The sequence below is a fragment of the Hypanus sabinus genome, chromosome 19 (assembly GCF_030144855.1).
Source record: "Hypanus sabinus isolate sHypSab1 chromosome 19, sHypSab1.hap1, whole genome shotgun sequence".
Lineage (NCBI taxonomy): Eukaryota > Metazoa > Chordata > Chondrichthyes > Myliobatiformes > Dasyatidae > Hypanus > Hypanus sabinus.
Genome location: NC_082724.1, coordinates 11450780 through 11470995, shown reverse-complemented (window position 1 = coordinate 11470995; position 20216 = coordinate 11450780). Strand labels below are relative to the sequence as shown.

General features: G+C 43.2%; 1 protein-coding gene across 6 annotated transcripts in view; it reads right to left on the bottom strand.

Moving 5' to 3' along the window:
- The window catches only part of sema3bl (sema domain, immunoglobulin domain (Ig), short basic domain, secreted, (semaphorin) 3bl), a 225326-nt gene that overhangs the window by 101284 nt on the left and 103826 nt on the right, over positions 1 to 20216 (bottom strand). For 5 of the 6 annotated variants that reach the window (XM_059944004.1, XM_059944006.1, XM_059944001.1 and 2 more), the window contains exon 2: positions 6388 to 6548. In XM_059944004.1, coding sequence (XP_059799987.1) covers positions 6388 to 6483 — 96 coding nt within the window. In that variant the 5' untranslated portion in view covers positions 6484 to 6548. Of the gene's footprint in view, positions 1 to 6387; positions 6549 to 19351; positions 19657 to 20216 lie in introns of those variants that run through there. The other variant, XM_059944005.1, reaches the window with a different exon arrangement.

Sequence of the window (20216 nt, the reverse complement as noted above, 5' to 3'; positions counted from 1 at the left end):
TGACCTCTACTATGAGTTTTATGAGTTTCCACCAACAACATCCTCAAGTTCACCACAAAGTCCAAGTCTGTTAGGTTGTATTCTAAAGTTAGGATATGTAGCAAATATTAACTTCACCAGCAATCAATCATCAGACATAAACATGGATTGTAAAATGAACTTAAAATGCAGCCCTGAATAATAGTTTTCATGGAGCTGTGGACTGGAGCTGATTGGAAACCAGACATTGCTGAGTAACATTCATTTTGAGTGTCTGGAATGTGGATGTGAAGATGGAGGTGTGGGTGCAAAGAAGGAGTTATAAAACTATTGTAGATACACTGTAGATGTAGAATTGTCCCACTGTTATCTTTGATTTTTAGAACATAAAAATGTCATTTAATATTGGGTTGGGAGGCTTCTCCCTCCAATAGTGTCTCAGTATGATGCCAGCTGCTCATTTCTGTTGAATAAAACACTTCTATATTCACTAGCTTCAGCATCTCTCTGGTAACTTTGTTCACGGTACAACATATTCTACACACCTCTTCCTATAACTCAAGCCCCAAGTCCACGCAACTTCTCGGCAAGACTTCCTGCTCTCCTTCTAGTTTAGTAACATCTTTCCTATAACGGGGTAATAAAACCGTACCCAGTATTTCAAGTGTGGCCCCACCTACAGTGGAAAAGACACACACACACACACACACACACACACACACACACACACGCACACACACACTCACGCACACGCACACACACACACTCACGCACACACGCACACACACACGTACACACACGCACTCACGCACACGCACACTCACATACACACACGCACACTCAAGCACACACACACACACACACTCACGCACACACGTACACACAAGCACTCACGCACACACGTACACACAAGCACTCACGCACACACACACACACACACACTGGTGGAGGAATTCAGCAGCACAGTCTGCATCTATGCAGGTGAATAAACAGTCGACTTTCGACATCAGGACGAAGGGTCTCAGCCCGAAGCATTAGCAGTTTATTCATTTCCAGAGATGCTGCCTGACCTGCGGAATTCCTCCAGCATTTTGTGTGTTTTTCTCTGGATTTCCAGCATCTGCAGAAACTTTTATATTTATGATTTGCTGACTCACAGTGGCCTGCTTTGCCTTAGATGGCACTGGGTTTGTTGGACTGTATGCATCCAGTGAAGTGGCGAGTATTTCTTTGCATTCCTGACTTGTGCCTCATTGATGGTTGAAAACATTTGATGGTAGCTGTGTGTGAGTCAGTATAGATGCCATTCCATTGTGTGTTTGGATAAGTCAGGCTAATTTTTAACATTTGTTAGTAAAACTACACCAAGGACTCCCTATACGAATACCACCATCTCCTCTAATCACAAGAATATTACCCATTTGATTTATGATGCATCACAAGCTATACTGTCTTGAGTTCTAATTCCTACATTCCTCACTGGATTAGGAATACAAAGAAAGTTCACTACCTGAAAAATGATCCTAGTTTCACTCCAAGCTCTCTTTCTGCTTCAACTTGGCCTCTGTTTTTACATGATTTTTCTATTCATCTCTCCTTCGTCAATTTGTTACAGTTCACTAGCTTCCTATAGAGTTAGAGATCATAAGACATAGAAGCAGAATCAGGCCATTCAGCCCATCAAGTCTGCACTACCATTCAATCACGGCTGATTCATTTTGCCTAACAACCTCATTTGCCTTTCTTTACTCCATAACCATTGGCGTCCTTTCTTATCAAGAATCTATCAATGTCTGCTTTAAATAGTTCCAATGGCTTGGTTTCTACAGCCAAATGTGGCAATGAATTCAAGAGACTCACCACCCTATGGCTGAAGAAATTCCTCCTCATCTCTGTTCTAAAGGGACTTTCCTCTCTTCTGAGACTGTGCCCTCTGGTCCTTGACTCCGCCACTATAAGAAACATTCTCTCTACATGCACATTATACACTGTAAGCCTTTCAATATATGAGATCCCCCACCTATTCTTCTAAACTCCTACGAGTACAGGCTCAATACCATCAAACGCACCTCATACTCCTCATATAGAGGACAGAAGAAGAAGCAATAGCACACAAGGAGGCCATTCAGCCATCCAGACAATGCTAGCTCTTTGTAATGCAATCTCTTCATTCCAATTCCCTTGCCTTTTTTTTCCATGAGCCAGCAACTTAATTTCCCTCAGGTGCCTATCCAACAGCTATTTGAAAACTTCAGCTGACCCTCCTTCCACTATCTCCACAGGGAAGGAAGTTACAGATTTTAAACCATTCCCTGCATTTAAAAGACTGTCTTGTATACTTTGTCCATCATTCTGTATGTGTTCCCTGCTTCAGCTTCTTCACTGCAAATAGTTACCCTCTTACCATGGTGCTTATGTCCTAAACATATAACCAACCACTCCCTCAAACTGCTCTTATATTTTTAATAGTTTCTGCTCATGTACAGGTAGGTTATGTTCCCTTTTAGATACAGCTCAATCATATTCTCATTCCCAAGATACAGTCAGTGGCTTTATTAGTTACCCCCTGTACCTAATAAGGTGGCCAGTGAGTATATGTTCATGGTCTTCCTCTGCTGTAGCCCATCAACTTCAATGTTTGATCTGTTGTGCATTCAGAGATGCTCTTCTGCACACCATTGGTGTAAAATGTGGTTTCTGAGTTACTGTCACCTCCCTGTCAGCTTAAACCATTCTCCTCTGACCTCTCACATTAGCAAGGCATTTTCACCCAGAGAACTGACACTCACTGGATTTTCTTTTTGCTTTTTTTCACCATTCTCTGTAAACTCTGGAGACTGCTGTGCATGAAAATCCAGGAGATCATCAGTTTCTGAGATACTCTGACCACCCCATCTAGCACCAATGATCAGTCCACAATTTAAGTCACTTAGATCACATTTCTTCCCCATTTTCATGTTTGGTTGGAACATCTGGAACTCTCGACCATGTCTGCATGCTTTTATGCATTGAGTTGCTGCCACATGATTGGCTAATTATATACTTGCATTAATGAGCAGGTGCACAGGTAGACCTACTAAAGTGGCAACTGCATATGCATTACTTTCCACATCTCTGTATTAAAAGTAATCTACCACAGGTTGCTCATTCTGCCAGTCAAAGTCCTAACACATACCTTCTTCTTCAGCCCTTTATCTTTTCCAACTCTCAACTCCCAGCTTCTTAGTTTATACACCTCTCCCCCTCCCTCACCTACCTTTCCCCTCACTTTGCTTCACCTATTACCTGCCAACTCGTACTCCTTCCCCTCCCTCCAGCTTCTAGCTTCTTCCACCTTACTTTTCAGCTCTGATGAAGGGTGTTGGCCTAAAATGTCAACTGTTTATTTCTCTCCATAGTTGCTGCTTGACCTGCTGAGCTTCTCCTGCATGTTACTCTGGAATTTCCCTCCCCTTCCCTCTTCTTCTATTCCCCACACTGACCTTTTACATCTTCTCACCTGCCCATCATCTCCCCCCGGGTCCCCTCCTCCTTCCCTTTCTCCTATGGTCCACTCTCCACTCCTATCAGATTCCTTCCTCTCCAACTCTTTACTTTTCCTACCCACCTGGTTTCACCTTCTAGCTATCCTCCTTCCCCTCCCACCAGCTTTTTGTTCTGACCTCTTCCCCCTTCCTTTCCAGTCCTGAAGAAGGGTCTGGGCCAAAATGCACTGTTTATTCACTTCCATAGATGCTGCCTGACCTGCTGAGCTCCTCCAATATTTTGTGTGTGTTTCCTTGGATTTCCAGCACCTATAAACTGTCCCGTGTTTATGATTTGCTGGCTCTCTTGTGTTGTGACATATTACACTGTTCTTGTTAAAGGTCCTATCCATCTGAGTGAAACAACAAGGGATCTGTTCAGAGTAATGGGATACATACAGTTCTCTGTTTGATGAGACCATTCTCCTCAGTGGATAGTACTTGCCCATTTTGTGAGCTGCCTTTAGTTGGTTGTTTCACATTCCCCTGTTCGTGAATACATTGGTGAGATGAGTCCATTGTCTTTAACAATGACTTTGATAAGATTATAAAACTATAAGAAACAGAATCAGATTTAGTCTGCTCTGGCCCATTGAGTCTGCTATGCCATTTCATCATGGTTGATCTATTTTTCCTCTCAGATCCAGTCTCCTGCCTTCTCCCCATATCCCTCATGCCCTATCTAATCAAGAATATATCAACCCCTGCCTTAAATATACCCAATGACTTGGCCTCCACCCTACCTGTGGCAATGAATTCCATGGATTCACTACTCTCTGGTTAAAGAAATTTCTCCTCATCTACATTCCAAATAAATGACCCACTAGTCCATCAGCTGTAACAAAAATCTTGAAGAGTCACTTTTTGGTGTTTTCCAGTGCCCTGCCTGTATACAACCATGTAAGTTAACCGCAAATCCGTCTCTTGTTCAGATCTTATCTCCTCCTTTCCTTCAAAACTGGGAAAACATTATCCCACACACTGTTCTAACAATGGCTCCCGGAACTGAAATGTTTATTATGTTTCTCTTTCCACATATACTGATCCATTAAGTGGTTAAAACATTTTCTAATTTTATCCCACACACAGTTTTCCTTGTTAGTCACTAATTGTGGCACAAAGGTTATATATTCTGACTGATCAATTCCACCTCCTATAATTCTCCGCAGTTTCCTATTTCTCTATTTCCGGTCTTTCATATTTAAATTCGGATTTATTTATTACATGCACATCGAAACATACTGTGAAATGCTTCATTTACAGTAGCAAGTAACACAGCCAGGGATGTGCTCGGGCAGCCCACAAGAGTCACCACACGTTCTGACACCAACATAGCATGTTCACGATGCTTGGCAGGACATTACAGGACACAATGAAATCGCACATACCAAGCGACAAAGCAAAAATAAAGCAAAATAAGTCCCTTTTGCCCTCCCACCCAAACAAAGTGCTGGTCTTGGGAATGTCCCTGATTTAATGCACCTCAGGTGCCTTTTCCATTGCCCAGGCATTATGCACTGAAATTCCCTGAGCCTCATTTTCCTTCCTTTAAGGTCTTCCCCAATACCTACACCTATTAACCTGTCATCTGTCCTAATATTTATGGGTGTCATCATCATCTTTATGTGCTGTGTCTAAATGAAGTGGGCTATCATAGTCTATCCATAAACATGATTGATATGGCAAACTCACTACAGAAGTGGTTTGCCATTGCCTTCTCCTGATCAGTGTCTTTACAAGATGGGTGACCCCAGCCATTATCAATACTCTTCAGATACCCTCTGCTTCGCGTCAGTGGTCACATAACCAGGATTTGTGAAATGCACCCGCTGCTCATATGACCACACAACAGCTGTCCTCAAAGCTTCACATGACCATGGTTGGGGGGGGGGGGGGGAGAAGGGGCTTTAGCAGGTGGTAGACGTTGCCGAAGGGTGGCCTGCAGGCTAGTGGAGGTAGAGGTGTATCTCCACCCCACCACCCACCTACCTGTGTATTTAATGTTCGGTATTCCTAAGATCATTCTGGCAAAGGAGTTTGCGTCATTTTTGCTATGTTAAAGCTGTTAAATAAATGTGCAGTGTTCTTATGTTATTTTAAATCTCCGTTGTGTAGATCATGATGCAATCCAACTCTTACCTTTCCCGATCGGATTTTCCCAGTACTAAGACCATAAGACAAAGGATGAGAATTAGTCCATTCTGCACATCGAGTCATTCCATCGTGGCTGATTTATTATCCCTCTCAACCTCATTCTCCTGCTTTCTCCCTGTAACCTTTGACACCTTTCCTAATCAAGAACTGATCAATCTTCGCTTTATGGGAATAATCCCTGAATGATGCTCTCTTCTCGGCACAATTTGCCTTTTGATCCACAATGTACATACCAAAGAGATCTCATACTTGACATCATTTAATTTTTTTCTTAATATTTCTTCTTCAGCCTTTGGTTGGCTTCAAAAGGAGGAGCCTTTTAAAAATTTCTATGAATAAAAACAAGGCCCCTTGACCCTATCAGTTACTGTCAGACCTTGTCAGATCTCCATCTGAACTTTGTTTTGGTCTCTATCCTTCAGCAACTTTACCCGATGAAGGATTCGAGAGTGCTGGAGATGACTGCCTGTGGGTGTACAGCTCTTTTGAGGTGAGAATTCCCCCTTTCCACCACCTTGTGTAAAGAACATCCTGACTTTCAGTATTAATGTTGCAGTCTACATCAAGACTGAAAGGTGGTGGAAATTAGGAATTCTCTCTTGAAAAGGACCCTGGGAGTTGGCATCAATCATCACCGACATTATCACAGCTCTGCCCTCATGATCATCAGTGAATTATTCCCCAAAGCATCTCAACAACATCAGAAAAATAGACAAAATGAATGAGTTACCTCTTTGGCATTGATTGCTTTCTGGTCAAGTTGAAGAGAGTACAAGGTATCCTTTGCTCCAATGAACAGCTGGTCATGGTACTCATCCAGGAACATTGAACGGAAATCCAGGAAACCACGGTGTCCAAAGAAGATAACAGACCTATTGGCAGCCAGGAGGTCTAAAGTGAAGGAAACAATGGTGTTTATATTCTCATCATTGCTAGTCAGTGCTTCTTGCCAAAGATGTTGCATTACCTTGGGTAGGAGGTACAGAAGTCCCTCAGCCCCAGTTCAGGAACTTATTACGTTCAATTGTCAGCCTCCTGAACTGTTGTGAATAACTTCACTCAGCACAACCCTGAACTGACTCTACACCCTATTGACAAGAAAATCTGCAGATACTGGAACTCCAAGCAACACACACAAAATGCTGGAGGAACTCAACAGACCTGGCAGCATCAATGAAAATGAATATAAACAGTCAATGTTTTGGGCCAATACCCTTCATCAGGACTGGAGAAAAAAGATGAGGTCAGAATAAGAAGGTGGGGGGAGGGGAGGAATAAATACAAGATAGTAGATGATAGGTGAAACTGGGAGAGGAGAAGGAATGAATTGAAGAGCTGGGAAGTTGATTGGTGAAAGAAATAAAGGGCTGGAGATGTGGGAACCTGAGAGGAGAGGGGAGAAGGCCATGGAAGAAAGGGAAGGGGGAGGAGCAACAGAGGTAGGTGATGGGCAGGTAAGGAGAGAGAGAGAGGGAAATCAGAATGGGCAATCATGAAGGGAGGTATTTACTGGAAGTTTGAGAAACTGATGTTTGTGCCATCAGATTGGAGGTTATCCTGCTGGAATATACGGTGTTGCTCCTCCAACCTGAGTGTAGCCTCATCACGGCAGTAGAGGAGACTATGGACTGACATGTTGGAATGGGAATGGAAAGTAGAATTGAAGAAGGTGACCACTGGGCGATCATGCTTTTTCTAGCAGATAGAGCGGAGGTGCTCAGCAAAGTTGTCCCCCAATCTACATCGGTTCTCACCGATATACAGGAGGGCACACCCGGAGCACTGGATAGAGTAGATGATCAACAGGTGAAATGTCGCCTCACCTGAAAGGAGGGTTTGGGCCCTTGAATGGTAGTGAGGGAGGAGGTGTAGGGGCAGATAAGCTCTGTCTGCCCCGTCCTTGGCCTCCTCTACTGCTGCACTGAGCCCACACTCAGGTTGGAGCAGCAAGACCTTATATTTCATCTGGAATTTTTTGCTTTTATTTCAGATTTCCAGCAACAAATTCACAAATTGCACAACATATACCCAGTGGCCATTTTATTATGTACCACCTGCAGCTAACAAAGTGGCCACTGAGTGTATGCTCGCTGTCTTCTGCTGCTGTAGCCCATCCAATTCAAAGGTTGACACGTGGTGAATTCAAAGATGCTCTCTGGCACACCGCTGCTGTAACATGAAGTTAAATGAGTTACTTTCGCTTTCCTGTTAGCTTGATCATTTTCCTCTGACCTCTCTTATTAACAAGGTATTTTCGCCCACTGAACTTCCGCTCACTGATTTTTTTTTTGATTTTTTCACATTCTCACGCACTACATGGGATTCCTCTGTGTCATCTAGTTTCATCCCACATCCCAGAGGCATGTAGGTCAGTAGGTTAACTGCCCATTGTAGATCTCCCTGATTGTGTAAATAAGTCTCCAAGATGGTGCTGGTGATTCACAGTAACTTTTTGCAGGCAACTCACAAAATTACTATATATACCACTCTGAGTGGGTGGAGGGGTGGAGATACGTCTCTACCAAAGGAGGCGTAAGGTGCTCCTTCCCTCTTCTAGCCTGAAACTCACTCTTGGGCAAGGTGTAGCATCTGCCTAGCAGCCCCCATCATGATTCAGGGTCACGGGAGTAGGTGGTAGCTGGTCATATAAGCAGCTGGTGCATACCACGTCCTGGATATGTGACCACTGACCCCAGGAAAAACAATCTCTGAAGAGTATTGATAATGGCTGGAGTCATGAATCTTGTAAAGACATTGCCCAGAAGAAGGCATTGGCAAACCACTTTTACAGAAAAAGTTGCCATGAACAATCATGGTCATGGAAAGACCATGAACGCCTGTGTCAATACAACCTGGCACGTGACGAACGAACTTCTTGCAAACTACTATCACTGCAGTTCTATTATCTTTATTTGTTTTTCTCTATTTGCCTTCTTTTGCATGTTGATTATTCGTCAGTCTATGTTTGTGTGTAGTTTTTCATTGATTTTGTTGTATTTCTTTGTTCTACTATGAATGCCCACAATAAAATGAATCTCCAGGTGGTATATGGTGACATTTATAGTACATACTTTGAACTTTGAGATGAGTGGAAGAAACTAGGGGGAAGTTCATGGGAATAGTACATTAATTAGCTACTGTAAATTGCCAAGCTGTTTGCAAGGATGTATACATCATATCAGGTTACAATCTACATATATACTTTCTAGAAATTTAAGACCTGGGAAACCAGATATATTTTGATTTCATTCTCTGAGTGGAGCTTATTGACAGGGTTCAGTTATGTGCTCTACAAGTTCCAGCATGGTCTGTAGCTTGCTTCACTGATGGATTACCTGTTCTGCGTCCAAATAAACTCTCCAGGATTAATGTACTTACCCTGGAGGTCCTCACTAGATTGATTTATGTTATGAATGAACTGCCTCATACTGCAGATCCTGGACTGGGGAGTTATTCTTTAATTAGGCCACAATCTGGACATGAGCTGTGGTGGGGGGGGATTTGCCAAGAACTGGGTAGACTCGAGCTCGTGACCTCCTCCGTCCCCTTTCTAAGACTGGTCCTTCTGCTAATTTATATCATTATTTTTTTTTGTGAGAGGCAAACGTTGCACTTCAAAATCAATTTGTAGTGAACTGTGTTGAGATTCCAAGAGCCACAATTAAAGATCAGCTTTTCATTCTAATTATGAGGCAAACAATGAACAAACTTATCTCCACCTGAGTGAAGCAGGGTCCTTTGACACTTTGGTCTGGATCAGGGTGACACGGTAGCATACAGGGCAGCATTCTAGCACAAAAGAATAGTGGTTAGGGTAACACTTCACAGTGTCAGCAATAGGGGCTCAATTCCCGCCACTGTCCGCAAGGAATTTGTACATTCTCCCAAAGACCACGTGGGTTTCTTCAACACTGTCTGGCTTCTCCCCACATTCCAAAGACATATGGGTTAGAGGTAGTGAGTTGTGTGTATGCTATGTTGATACCAGAAGCAAGATGATATTTGCAGGCTGCCCCCAGCACACCGAGAGACCGTGCTGATCGTTCATGCAAACAACACATTTCACTGTCTGTTTCGATGTACGTGATCAATAAAGCTAATCCTTAAAAGATTCAACAAACTAAACCAGTAATTACTATGTAGAATTAAATCAATTTTCAACTAACTTTGAAGTAGATTTGAAGAATTGGATTGAAGGTATTCACTTTCCAGAACCCAAGAAGATTATTGCCAATCTCAGCTTTTCTAACGCAGCAGCATAGCTTTTCCAAAGGGCCAAAGAATTTTTTTGTGACAAAATTAATCTTCTACAAGAATCCCTTGCTCAACTTCTTATTGTAGGCAAGAACCAGCCTTCAGTGCTTGTAATTTGCAAGCAGCAATCTGTTTGAAGTTAAAAGAACACCTGGGCTTTGGAATCTGTGATGAATGACTCACTCATCTGCCTCTCACTGGAATTGTACCTGTGTTTGGAAATCCTTTGCAGTTTGTAAATCTTTTGTAATTTGGACATCTTTTATAAATCAGAAATCCTCTGTGAGTGTTAAATGTGTGTGAAGAATCACTTATCTGAATTTAAAGATGTATCATTAAAAATAAAATAAACTCTGTTTGAACTACTTTTTCAGCTGAAAATAGCTCCTCTTCAATAGGGAGAGGGAACCCAGCTCTCCACCAGTGGGTATTGGCAGGTAGACCACACCACAGAGACTAGACAAGGAAGTAAGCTCATCCTTCAAAACCTCCCTATAATGAGAGTACCCATAGTATCTATATTGGAAAGGGTTTAAAATCTTCTTTTGAGTTTAGGGTTTTGCAGACGGAAGACAATACTATCACAACTGATCCTTAGTTTCAATACATCTTCCCTCACTCTATTCATACTCCTTGATGTATTTCATGTCTAGAATCTGCCTACTTCCCTCTTAAGTATGTTCAGTGATTTCTCCACAATTCAGTCTTAAATGCCTGACCATTTATCCTGAGAGTGTGACTTCCCAGGGAAATATCCTCCTCACATTCAATATGTCAAGCCCTGTCAGAATTTTGTACGTTTCACTGAGATCTCCTCTCATTTTCTAATCTCTTGTGAATGCAAGCCTAGTCGATTTGAACTCTCTTCATACGATAGTCCCAAAGAATCAGTCTGATCACTCTTCACTGAACTGCCTGCAAAGCAAGTACACTTCATGCGAGATACAGATTCTAAAACGGTACATGGTACTCCAGATATGACCGTACCAAGACTGTATGTAATCATAAGACATTCCTGCTTCTATGATCAAAACTGTTTATACTAAAGGGCAACATATCATTTGACCTGTGCGCTTATTCATGATATATTGCATTTGCCTGGTGGGCCGAAGGGCTAGTTTCTGTGCTGTACTGTCCTGTGTTTTATGTTCTACTTGCCCTTTCATTTAATTTGTCCAAATCATCTTAAAGTGAAATCAAGTAAAAAAAAATGCAGATACTGGAGCAGGTCAGGAATAATGCAGATACTGGAAACCTGAAATACAAACAGAAAATGCTGGAGGAACTCAGCAGGTCAGGCAGCATCAATCGAAGCAATAAAGAGTTGATGTTTTGGGGTGAGACCCTTCATCAGACCATTCATATGGAGGGAATGGAGGAACTTGGATCATGTACAGGCAGAAGGGTTTTAGGTTAATGCAACATTATGTTTGGCACAGACATCTTGAGATGAAGGGGTCAATTCCTGTTCCGTGTTCTGAGGCACCTTTCAAACTCCTTTATGGAAACAGAACTGATGATAGATCTCAGAGATGCAGATTGGTTATGCAGAAAGTTTGAAGTTAATAACTCATCTCCTACCTTAAGCCACAAATTTATCAATCAACCCTGATGAATTATTAACTTCAAACTTTCTGCACAATCACTTAAAGAGTTGAACTGCATGTGCACGTAATGAGAGCTGTATAACTCATTTCCTACCTTAGGCCACGAACTTATCAATCACCCATGCTGTGGACACTTTCTGGAGGTCCAAGATTCATATACTCCACGACCACTGGACTAAGTGCGTAAATGTAGGAGTGGATTATGTTGAAAAATAAATGTGCTAGGTTTTCTAACAGTGACTCCTTCTTCCTTAGGCCACAAACTTATCAATCACCCCTTGTGCTATGTACTAATTCTCCTCATCTAAAGCTGAGGCTTTATAAGGCATTAGTCAGGCCGCACTTGGAGTATTGTGAGCAGTTTTGGGCCCTTATCTAAGGAAAGCTGTGCTGACATTGCAGAGGGTCCCAGAGGAGGTTCACAAGAATAATCAGGGAATGAACGGGTTAACGTTTGAGGAGCCCTTGGTAGCTCTGGGCCTGTACTTGCTGCAGTTTGGAAGAATGATGGGGGGTGGGGAAAGAATCTCATTGAAAACTATTGAATATTGAAAGGCCTAGATAGAGTGGATGTGGAGAGGATGTTTCCTGCAGTGGGACAGCCAAGGATGAGAGGGTACAGCTGCAGAATATATCCTTTAGAACGGGGATAAAAAGGAAATCCTTTAACCAGAGGGTGATGAATCTGTGGAATTTATTGCCACAGACAGCTGTCATTGAGTATATTTAAATTGGAAGTTGATAGGCTCTTGATTAGTAAGGGTATCAAAGGTGCCAGGGAGAAGGCACCGCAGTGTAGTGGTTAGCATAATGCTTTACAGTACCAGTAACCCAGGTTCAAATCCCGCTGCTGCCTGTAAAGAGTTTGTACATTCTACCCATGAAAGCTTGGGTTTCCTCCGGGTGCACCAGTTTCTTCCCACAGTCCCAAGACATACCAGTTAGTAGGTTAATTGATCATTGTCAATTGGGCTGTGATCAGGCTAGGGTTAAATTGGGGGACTGCCAAGCAGCACAGCTTGAAGGACTGGAAGAGCCTATTCTGCACTGAATGTCAGTAAGTAAATAAATGAAAAGCTGGAGAAGGGGTAGAGAGGGATAATAAATCAGCCATAATGGAATGGCAGAGCAGACTCGATGGGCTGAATGGCTTAATTTTGCTCCTGTGCCTTATGGTATTATCTTGACTCTCTGCTTCAGCTGTCAATTATTTTTTTCTCTCTCTCTATGACTCTGGACAGAATATATGTCCGCAGGCAATAACCATCTCTCTTCATGCACTCTGGTGCTACTCCGGAGAATTGCTTCTACTCCTTGTTAAAACTCCCTGGGAAAAGTTTATTCGGGAAGTGTGAGTAAGGCAGCCAACACTTGTACTGAAGTAATGACAGGACAAAATTCCAGAGGTAGGCAGCCCTGACCCGAGGGCGAGAATCCCTGAGGGAACTGAGTCTTGGATGCAGGATTTTTCCAGAAAACAAAGCAATGTTGGCAACCTCTGCATCTAACAACAAAGATTTCCAAGCATAACTTGGACACATTTGCTTCGGCTCTGACTTCCCCTCTTCCTTTCCAGTCCTGGTCTCGGCTCAAAGCATCAACTATTTACCCTTTTCCATAGATGTTGCCTGGCCTGCTGAGTTCCCCTAGCATTTTGTGTCTGTATACTTGCTTGGAGACTGTCTATTTCCCTCCGCAGATGCTGCCTGACCCACTGAGTTTCATAGAACATAGAACATAGAATAGTACAGCACATTAACGGCCCTTTGGCCCACAATGTTGTGCCGTCCCTCAAACCCTGACTCCCATATAACCCCCCACCTTAAATTCCTCCATATACCTGTCTAGTAGTCTCTTAAATTTCACTAGTGTATCTGCCTCCACCACTGACTCAGGCAGTGCATTCCACGCACCAACCACTCTCTGGGTGAAAAATCTTCCTCTAATATCCCGCTTGAACTTCCCTCCCCTTACCTTAAAGCCATGTCCTCTTGTACTGAGCAGTGGTGCCCTGGGGAAGAGGTGTTGGCTCTGTCTATTCCTCTTAATATCTTGTACACCTCTATCATGTCTCCTCTCGTCCTCCTTCTCTCCAAAGAGTAAAGCCCTAGCTCCCTTAATCTCTGATCATAATCCATACTCTCTAAACCAGGCAGCATCCTGGTAAATCTCCTCTATACCTTTTCCAATGCTTCCACATCCTTCCTATAGTGAGGCGACCAGAACTGGACACAGTACTCCAAGTGTGGCCTAACTAGAGTTTTATAGAGCTGCATCATTACATCATGTCTCTTAAACTCTATCCCTTGACTTATAAAAGCTAACACCCCATAAGCTTTCTTAACTACCCTATCTACCTGTGAGGCAACTTTCAGGGATCTGTGGACATGTACCCCCAGATCCCTTTGTTCCTCCACCAAGTATCCTGCCATTTATTTTGTACTCTGCCTTGGAATTTGTCCTTCCAAAGTGTACCACCTCACACTTCTCTGGGTTGAACTCCATCTGCCACTTCTCAGCCCACTTCTGCATCCTATCAATGTCTCTCTGCAATCTTCGACAATCCTCTACACTATCTACAGTTTCTCCCAATGCTTTGCGTGTTGCTTCAGATTCCAGCATCTCTTGTGTGTCCGAGCATAGCTTGGTCTCTCTGCTAACTGCATTCAAACACAAGTGACACTGAAACCCTGTCTTCAGCCATGGTCTTCATCCAGCAACACGCAGTCGCTTTCCTTAGCACAGGAGTCTTGTGAATTCCGAGAGAGAGTTCAGGCCTATTCTCATTCAGACGTCCCGGGAAAGTGATGACATCGACTAATCTCTGCAGCATTTACACTTCAGTCTCTGCCAGATCTGATACAGCGCACATACTTCACCTCAATCTGTCAGAGCCGGTTTGACACCATGCATTCGTACAGATGGCATTTTCTCCAGAAAACTGCTCTTATTTCAGCCTTCCCTATTCATCTGTTCCAAGATATTTTGTTTCTGTTTCTCTCCACCCCACAAGTTCTCTGCAGCAATACTTATCCTAACTCATGCCAAAACATTTGGATCTGGTTCATACCTCCCCCCCCCCCCCCCCCCAACATGTGGACAGCACACCAACTAAGTCAGTTTGAATACTGACCTTTCCTCCAATATTCAAAGTGGAAGTGGTTTATTGTCCTAGACACAACTACAATGAGAAACTTACTAGTAGCAGTATCACAGGCAGCATTCATAAAACAGAAATTATTCCCATTTTTTACAAGAAACAACGCAATTAGAACAAAAATAAAATGTCCATTTTTAGCACAAAGTGGTCAAAATGATATCGTTTTATCCAGAGAGTGAAAGAGAGAGAGAGAGAATTATACCATATTGTTCAGTGAGATAGAGAAATAGTATCATTTTGTTGGGGGGGAGAGAGAGAGAGAGAGAGAGAGAGAGAGAGAGAAGGAAAAAGTGAGAGAGAAAGAGAAATAGAGAAAGAATTATACCATATTGTCCAATGAAAGAGAGAGACAATATCATTTTGAGAGAGAGAGAGAGAGAGAGAGAGAGGGAGGTATTCAAGGAAAAGAGAGCTATTGCAACAGACCTGTCAACCTCCAGTCATTTAAAATTAGGCTGGCATCTCAGTTTGACATGCTTCATTCTTTAAATTAAGCCCAGGCCCTCATGCATTCCAGTCGGCCCGTCTTCCATCACTCTGGTTTTGATCTGAGATTCCACTCCTGACGTTTACCTCACATTGTCAGGGCCCGACTCCTGCCCAGTTTATTTGCAGAGGACAGTGAGTGGCTGTGGAGTGCGGAGGTTGGGGGGTTTGAAGGTTCTGCCCAGAGTGTCGGGAAGAGGTGGTTGAAGACCTGAGGGAAGGTCACCCCTTCCAGCCCCGCTTTCATCTCCCTGTCACAGAGCATTCATTGAAGCCTTGGTAGCTGTGTGCGTCTGAATCAGAACCTGAACCAGGTTTATTATCATTGACGTATGTCATGAAATTTGTTGTTTAGTTTCAGTACTACAGTGCAATACTTAAAAATTACAAATTAAATAAATAGTGCAGAAGAACAAATATTGAGGTAGTATTCACGGGTTTCCGGCCTATTCAGAAATTTGATGGCGGAGGGGAGGAGGCTGTTGAGAGCGTGGGTTTTCAAACCCCTGGGTGATAGTAATACAGAGAGGGTACGTCCCAGGCGGTGAGAGTACTTAATGATGGATTCCACTTCCCGAGAGACTATTTATTGAAGATGTCTTCGATAGTGGGGAGGGGTGTACTTGTGATGGATCTAGCCGAGTCTGTAACCCTCTGCAGCCCCTTGCGATCCTGTGCACTGGAGCCTCCACATTTCCTTCCACAGTCCAAAGACGTAGCAGTTGGTAGGTTAGTTAGTCATTGTAAATTGTCCTGTAATTAGGCTGGGATTATATCAGGGCATTGCTGGACAGAATGGCTCAAAGCGCCCGGAGGGCCGATTCTGCATTGTATCTCTTTCAATAAATAAATAAGCAGTCACATCCACAGTCAACGAGGACATGATGAAAGTTTCAGTAGTGCCGGCACTGAGGCAGAGTTGAAGGGGTAGTGCAAAGCTCCGGAGGAATTAGACAAACAATTTTCTCCAGCCTCAGACGGTTGCTGTGGAGGAGATGGGCGGGCAGGAAACCAAATACAATGCACTCAGTCTTCCCTGTGTTTAGTTGGAGGTAATTTTAGGTCACAAAAGTGAGCAAGCCACATGACCCTTTTCCTTCCCTGTCAACATCTCTTCGCTCAGGGCTCCGAGACCAGTTAGTGTTTTCAAACACACGTATTGTTCAGATGATCGCGGAGACAGAAGCAATTGCTGCTAGAAGTCTGCCCCAAGGCATCCCACAGCTAGGACACAGGGCGCGGTTTTCATTTAGTCTCCTCGGTCTGCTGACAGTCTAAACCCGTTTTAGAACTCCCTCATGGAGTCAAAGAGTAACACAGCAGGGAAAGAGGCCCTTTGGCCCAACCGGTTCATGTTAACCACAGCTAGCCTCAGTTGCCTGTTTTCTGCCTGTAATGCTCCAACATCTTCCTCTCCATATACCTATCCAAGTGTCCATTAAATGTTCCATTTGTACCTGCCTCAACCACTTCCTCCAGCAGCTCATCCTTAAGTCCTTGCTACCCACTGTGTAAAGAAATTATTGCTCAGGTCTCTTTTAAATATCTACCCTCTTATCTTGTATCTGTGCCCTCTAGATCAGAATCAGAGTCAGGTTTAATACCATCGGCACATGTCATGAAATTTATTGTCTTTACGCAGTAGGACAATGTAATATATAATAATAGAGAAAAAAATGTGAATTACTGGAAGTGTATATATATTAAATAGTGAAATTAAATAAGTAGTGCATAGATGAAAAAATAAAAGAAGTAGTGAGGTAGTGTTCATGGGTTCAATGTCCATTCAGAAATTGGATGGCAGAGGGGAAGTTGTCCCTAAATTGCTGAGTGTGTGCCTTCAGGCTCCTGTACCTCCTCCCTGATGGTAGCAATGAGAAGAGGGCATGTCCTGAGTGATGGGGGTCCTTAATGACGGATGGCATCTTTTTGAGGTATCACTCCTTGAAGACATTCTGGATACTTAGTTTAGTTTGTTCTCCACTTGAAATGTTGGGCATGATAACTGCCGAACAAAGAGTAAAACATCAAGACAGATTACCTAACCTACACACACAAAACACTGGAGAAACTCAGCACGTCAGGCAGCGTCTATGGAAATGAATAAACGTTTGACGTTTCAGGCCGAGGCCCTACTTCAGGACTGGAAAGGAAAGGGGAAGATGCCAAAATAAAAGGATGGGGAGAGGGGAAGTTGGATAGCTAGAAGGTATTCCACCAGCATTTTGCGTGTGTTGCTTGAATTTCCAGCGTCTGCAGATTTCCTCGTGATAGCTATAAGGTGATAGGTGTGCCAGGTGGTTAGGAAAGGTCAAAGGCTGGAGAGGTAGGAATCTGATTGGATAGGAGAGTGGACCATAGGAGAAATGGAAGGAGGTGATAGGCAGGTGAAAAGAGGAAGAGGACAAAGTAGGGAATAGAAGAGGAGGAGAGGGACTTTTTTTAAATGGAAGGAGAAACTGGTATTCATACCATCAGGTTTGAGGCTACCCGGACGGAATATAAGGTGTTGCTCCTCCACCCTGAGGGTGGCCTCATCTTGGCACAAGAGGAGGCCTTGAACCAACATGTCAGATTACCTGGCTGGGTTTGGTATTGAGTATTGGTTTATTATACATAATAATACAGTAGTACAGTGAAAAGCTTTTGTCTGTGAGCAATCTAGGCTGATTATGCCATATATAAGTTGCGTCCAGGTGGCAAAAATGAAAACAGATTGAAGGGTCTTGGCCCGAAACGTTGACTGTGCTTCTCCCTATCGATGCTGCTTGGCCTGCTGCATTCCACCAGCATTTTGTGTGTGGTGTTGTTTGAATTTCCAGCATCTGCAGATTTCCTTGTGTTTACAGATTGCAAAATGTAGTTTTGCAGTATTGTAGAATATAGTTTTGCAGCTATAGAAAAAGTTCAGTGGGGGGCAGACACAATTACCACAGTGAGTAAAAATATTCCTGCTCACATCCCTCAGGATCCTCATGTTAACTCTTTAACTTGCCTTCTCCTGGCTTTGAACTCGCTGCCAGTGAGAAAACATTCTACCATGTCTAAACCCTTCAGCTGGTACACCTGCTGCCTCACGTTGACCAAGGTTCAATCCTGACCGTAATGCTGTCTGTGTGGAGTCCACACATACTCCCAGTGACCAGCTCTGGTTTCCCCTCCACATCCCAAAGATATGCGGGTTGGTGGCTTAATTGACCACGGTACATTATCGATAGTGTGTAGGTGAGGGGTAAAATCTGTGGGAAGGAGGATGTGATACCTTGGTGGAAACATAAAGAGGAATAGGTCATAGGGAATGGACTGCTCTACAATTTGGCATTGACTCGATGGGCTGAATAGCCTTCTTCTTTGTTATAATGAATTTGGAAATAAATTTATGACTATGATTTGTACATAGCTATCATTGGACAAATAAGACAAAAATAGTTATCAACGACATCAAAGGGATATTAAATCATTATCAGACATCGCGAGGATGTAAGCCATTTCTTTTGATGAAGGGAAGCCTATATCAAGGCCGAGGCCTAATATTAAAATGTAGAGAAAGGCCTTTTAAGGATACTATCAAGAACAAGCTCATCACACACAAGGCAGTAGACCTAAATGTGTTCTTCCATGTAACATCAGCTGAAAGCAGGGATTGGATAAATTCTTTGACATCACATCTATCAGGTTTTGTTAAAGAATTATTCTGAGGGTCATTGAGTTAAGGAGTGGTTATAATCCCAAGACAGGCACAAAGGGCTGAATGGCTGAAAGCTAACAATCACAGTACCACTGAAAGCCAAGGCAGGGAATAGATGGGCCTGCCATGATCCATCTTAGCTGACTTTCACTCCTCTTTCACAGTGAGCCCTTGGCATCACACGGCAGTTTCCTGAGAGACAGCAAGCAGCCAACAAAAGCAGTCTAAATCCTTTCCTCCTGCTGAGCTGGGCCGATAGTTGCCAGCATTTATTAGACATGTTCCTGGAGTGGCCACCATGTGCCTTTCTGCCTCCTACTTTCCCCATATTACCGCCCACATTGGCTGCATAACCTGCCAATCTTGATGATACCCCACCATCCCAACCAATCAGAAAGCCAAACAAAACCCAGCTGAGGTCAAATAACTGTCGATGCTACATTCAACACGTTTACAGGCAGTGGACAAAGATATTCAAAACAACTGGCAATTTTATTACCTTTTTACACATTACGCTTTGTTTCATATGGAGAGCAATGCCCTGGAGATGCTGTCATAATTCATGGAAACTCCAGCGCAGTTCCGGAGACTTGGCACCATAGCATGACATGCCTGTTCAATATATTCCCATGGACGTAGTTCAGGCTCAATAAGTCAAGCCAACTTTTACGTCACTAGATATTGATAGCTTCAAACCACTTTCCGCTGGCACAGCAGATCATTTACTGCCATTCCTGCACTGCGCTAAGCGCAAAACCTCTTGTTAACAGATCCTTCTCTTATCTGTGCTTATGACCAGAGTGCGTAAGGTTGTCTAAATTTTTGTTCTGGCTTCAAATGCCAGAACCCAATAATAAAGTGCCACGGAACGGCTTTGATTACAGAAACTATTTTCCAGCAGCTAAAACAACTGTAAGTAAATTATGGAGGAGACAACTCTCTGATATTTCACTCTGGGTGGGCTGCTAGCTAATGAAGTTGTGACTGCTTATTTATTGAAGAGGGAGTGACTAGTTTGTGGGCACAGATACCATTTCAGGGATCATGTCTCCACAGATTTAACTGCGTGGCTATTTCAAACAGATGTTAATGTCTGACAGTCACAGGTAAGGGGAGAGACACAGATGAATGGTACCTTTGTAAATGAAAAAGATGGGTCTTAAAACCCCATAGGTATGTCAATGATCCTGGAAAGTTTCATGACTGGTTGTTTCATAGCCTGGAATGGAAACAGCAATACCCAGGAATAGAAAAGTCTACATAGAGGACACAGCCCAGTACACCCCTCCCCACATTCAGTACACTTACAAGGAGCACTGCCATGAGAAGGCAGCATCCATCATCAGGGACATCCATCATTCAGA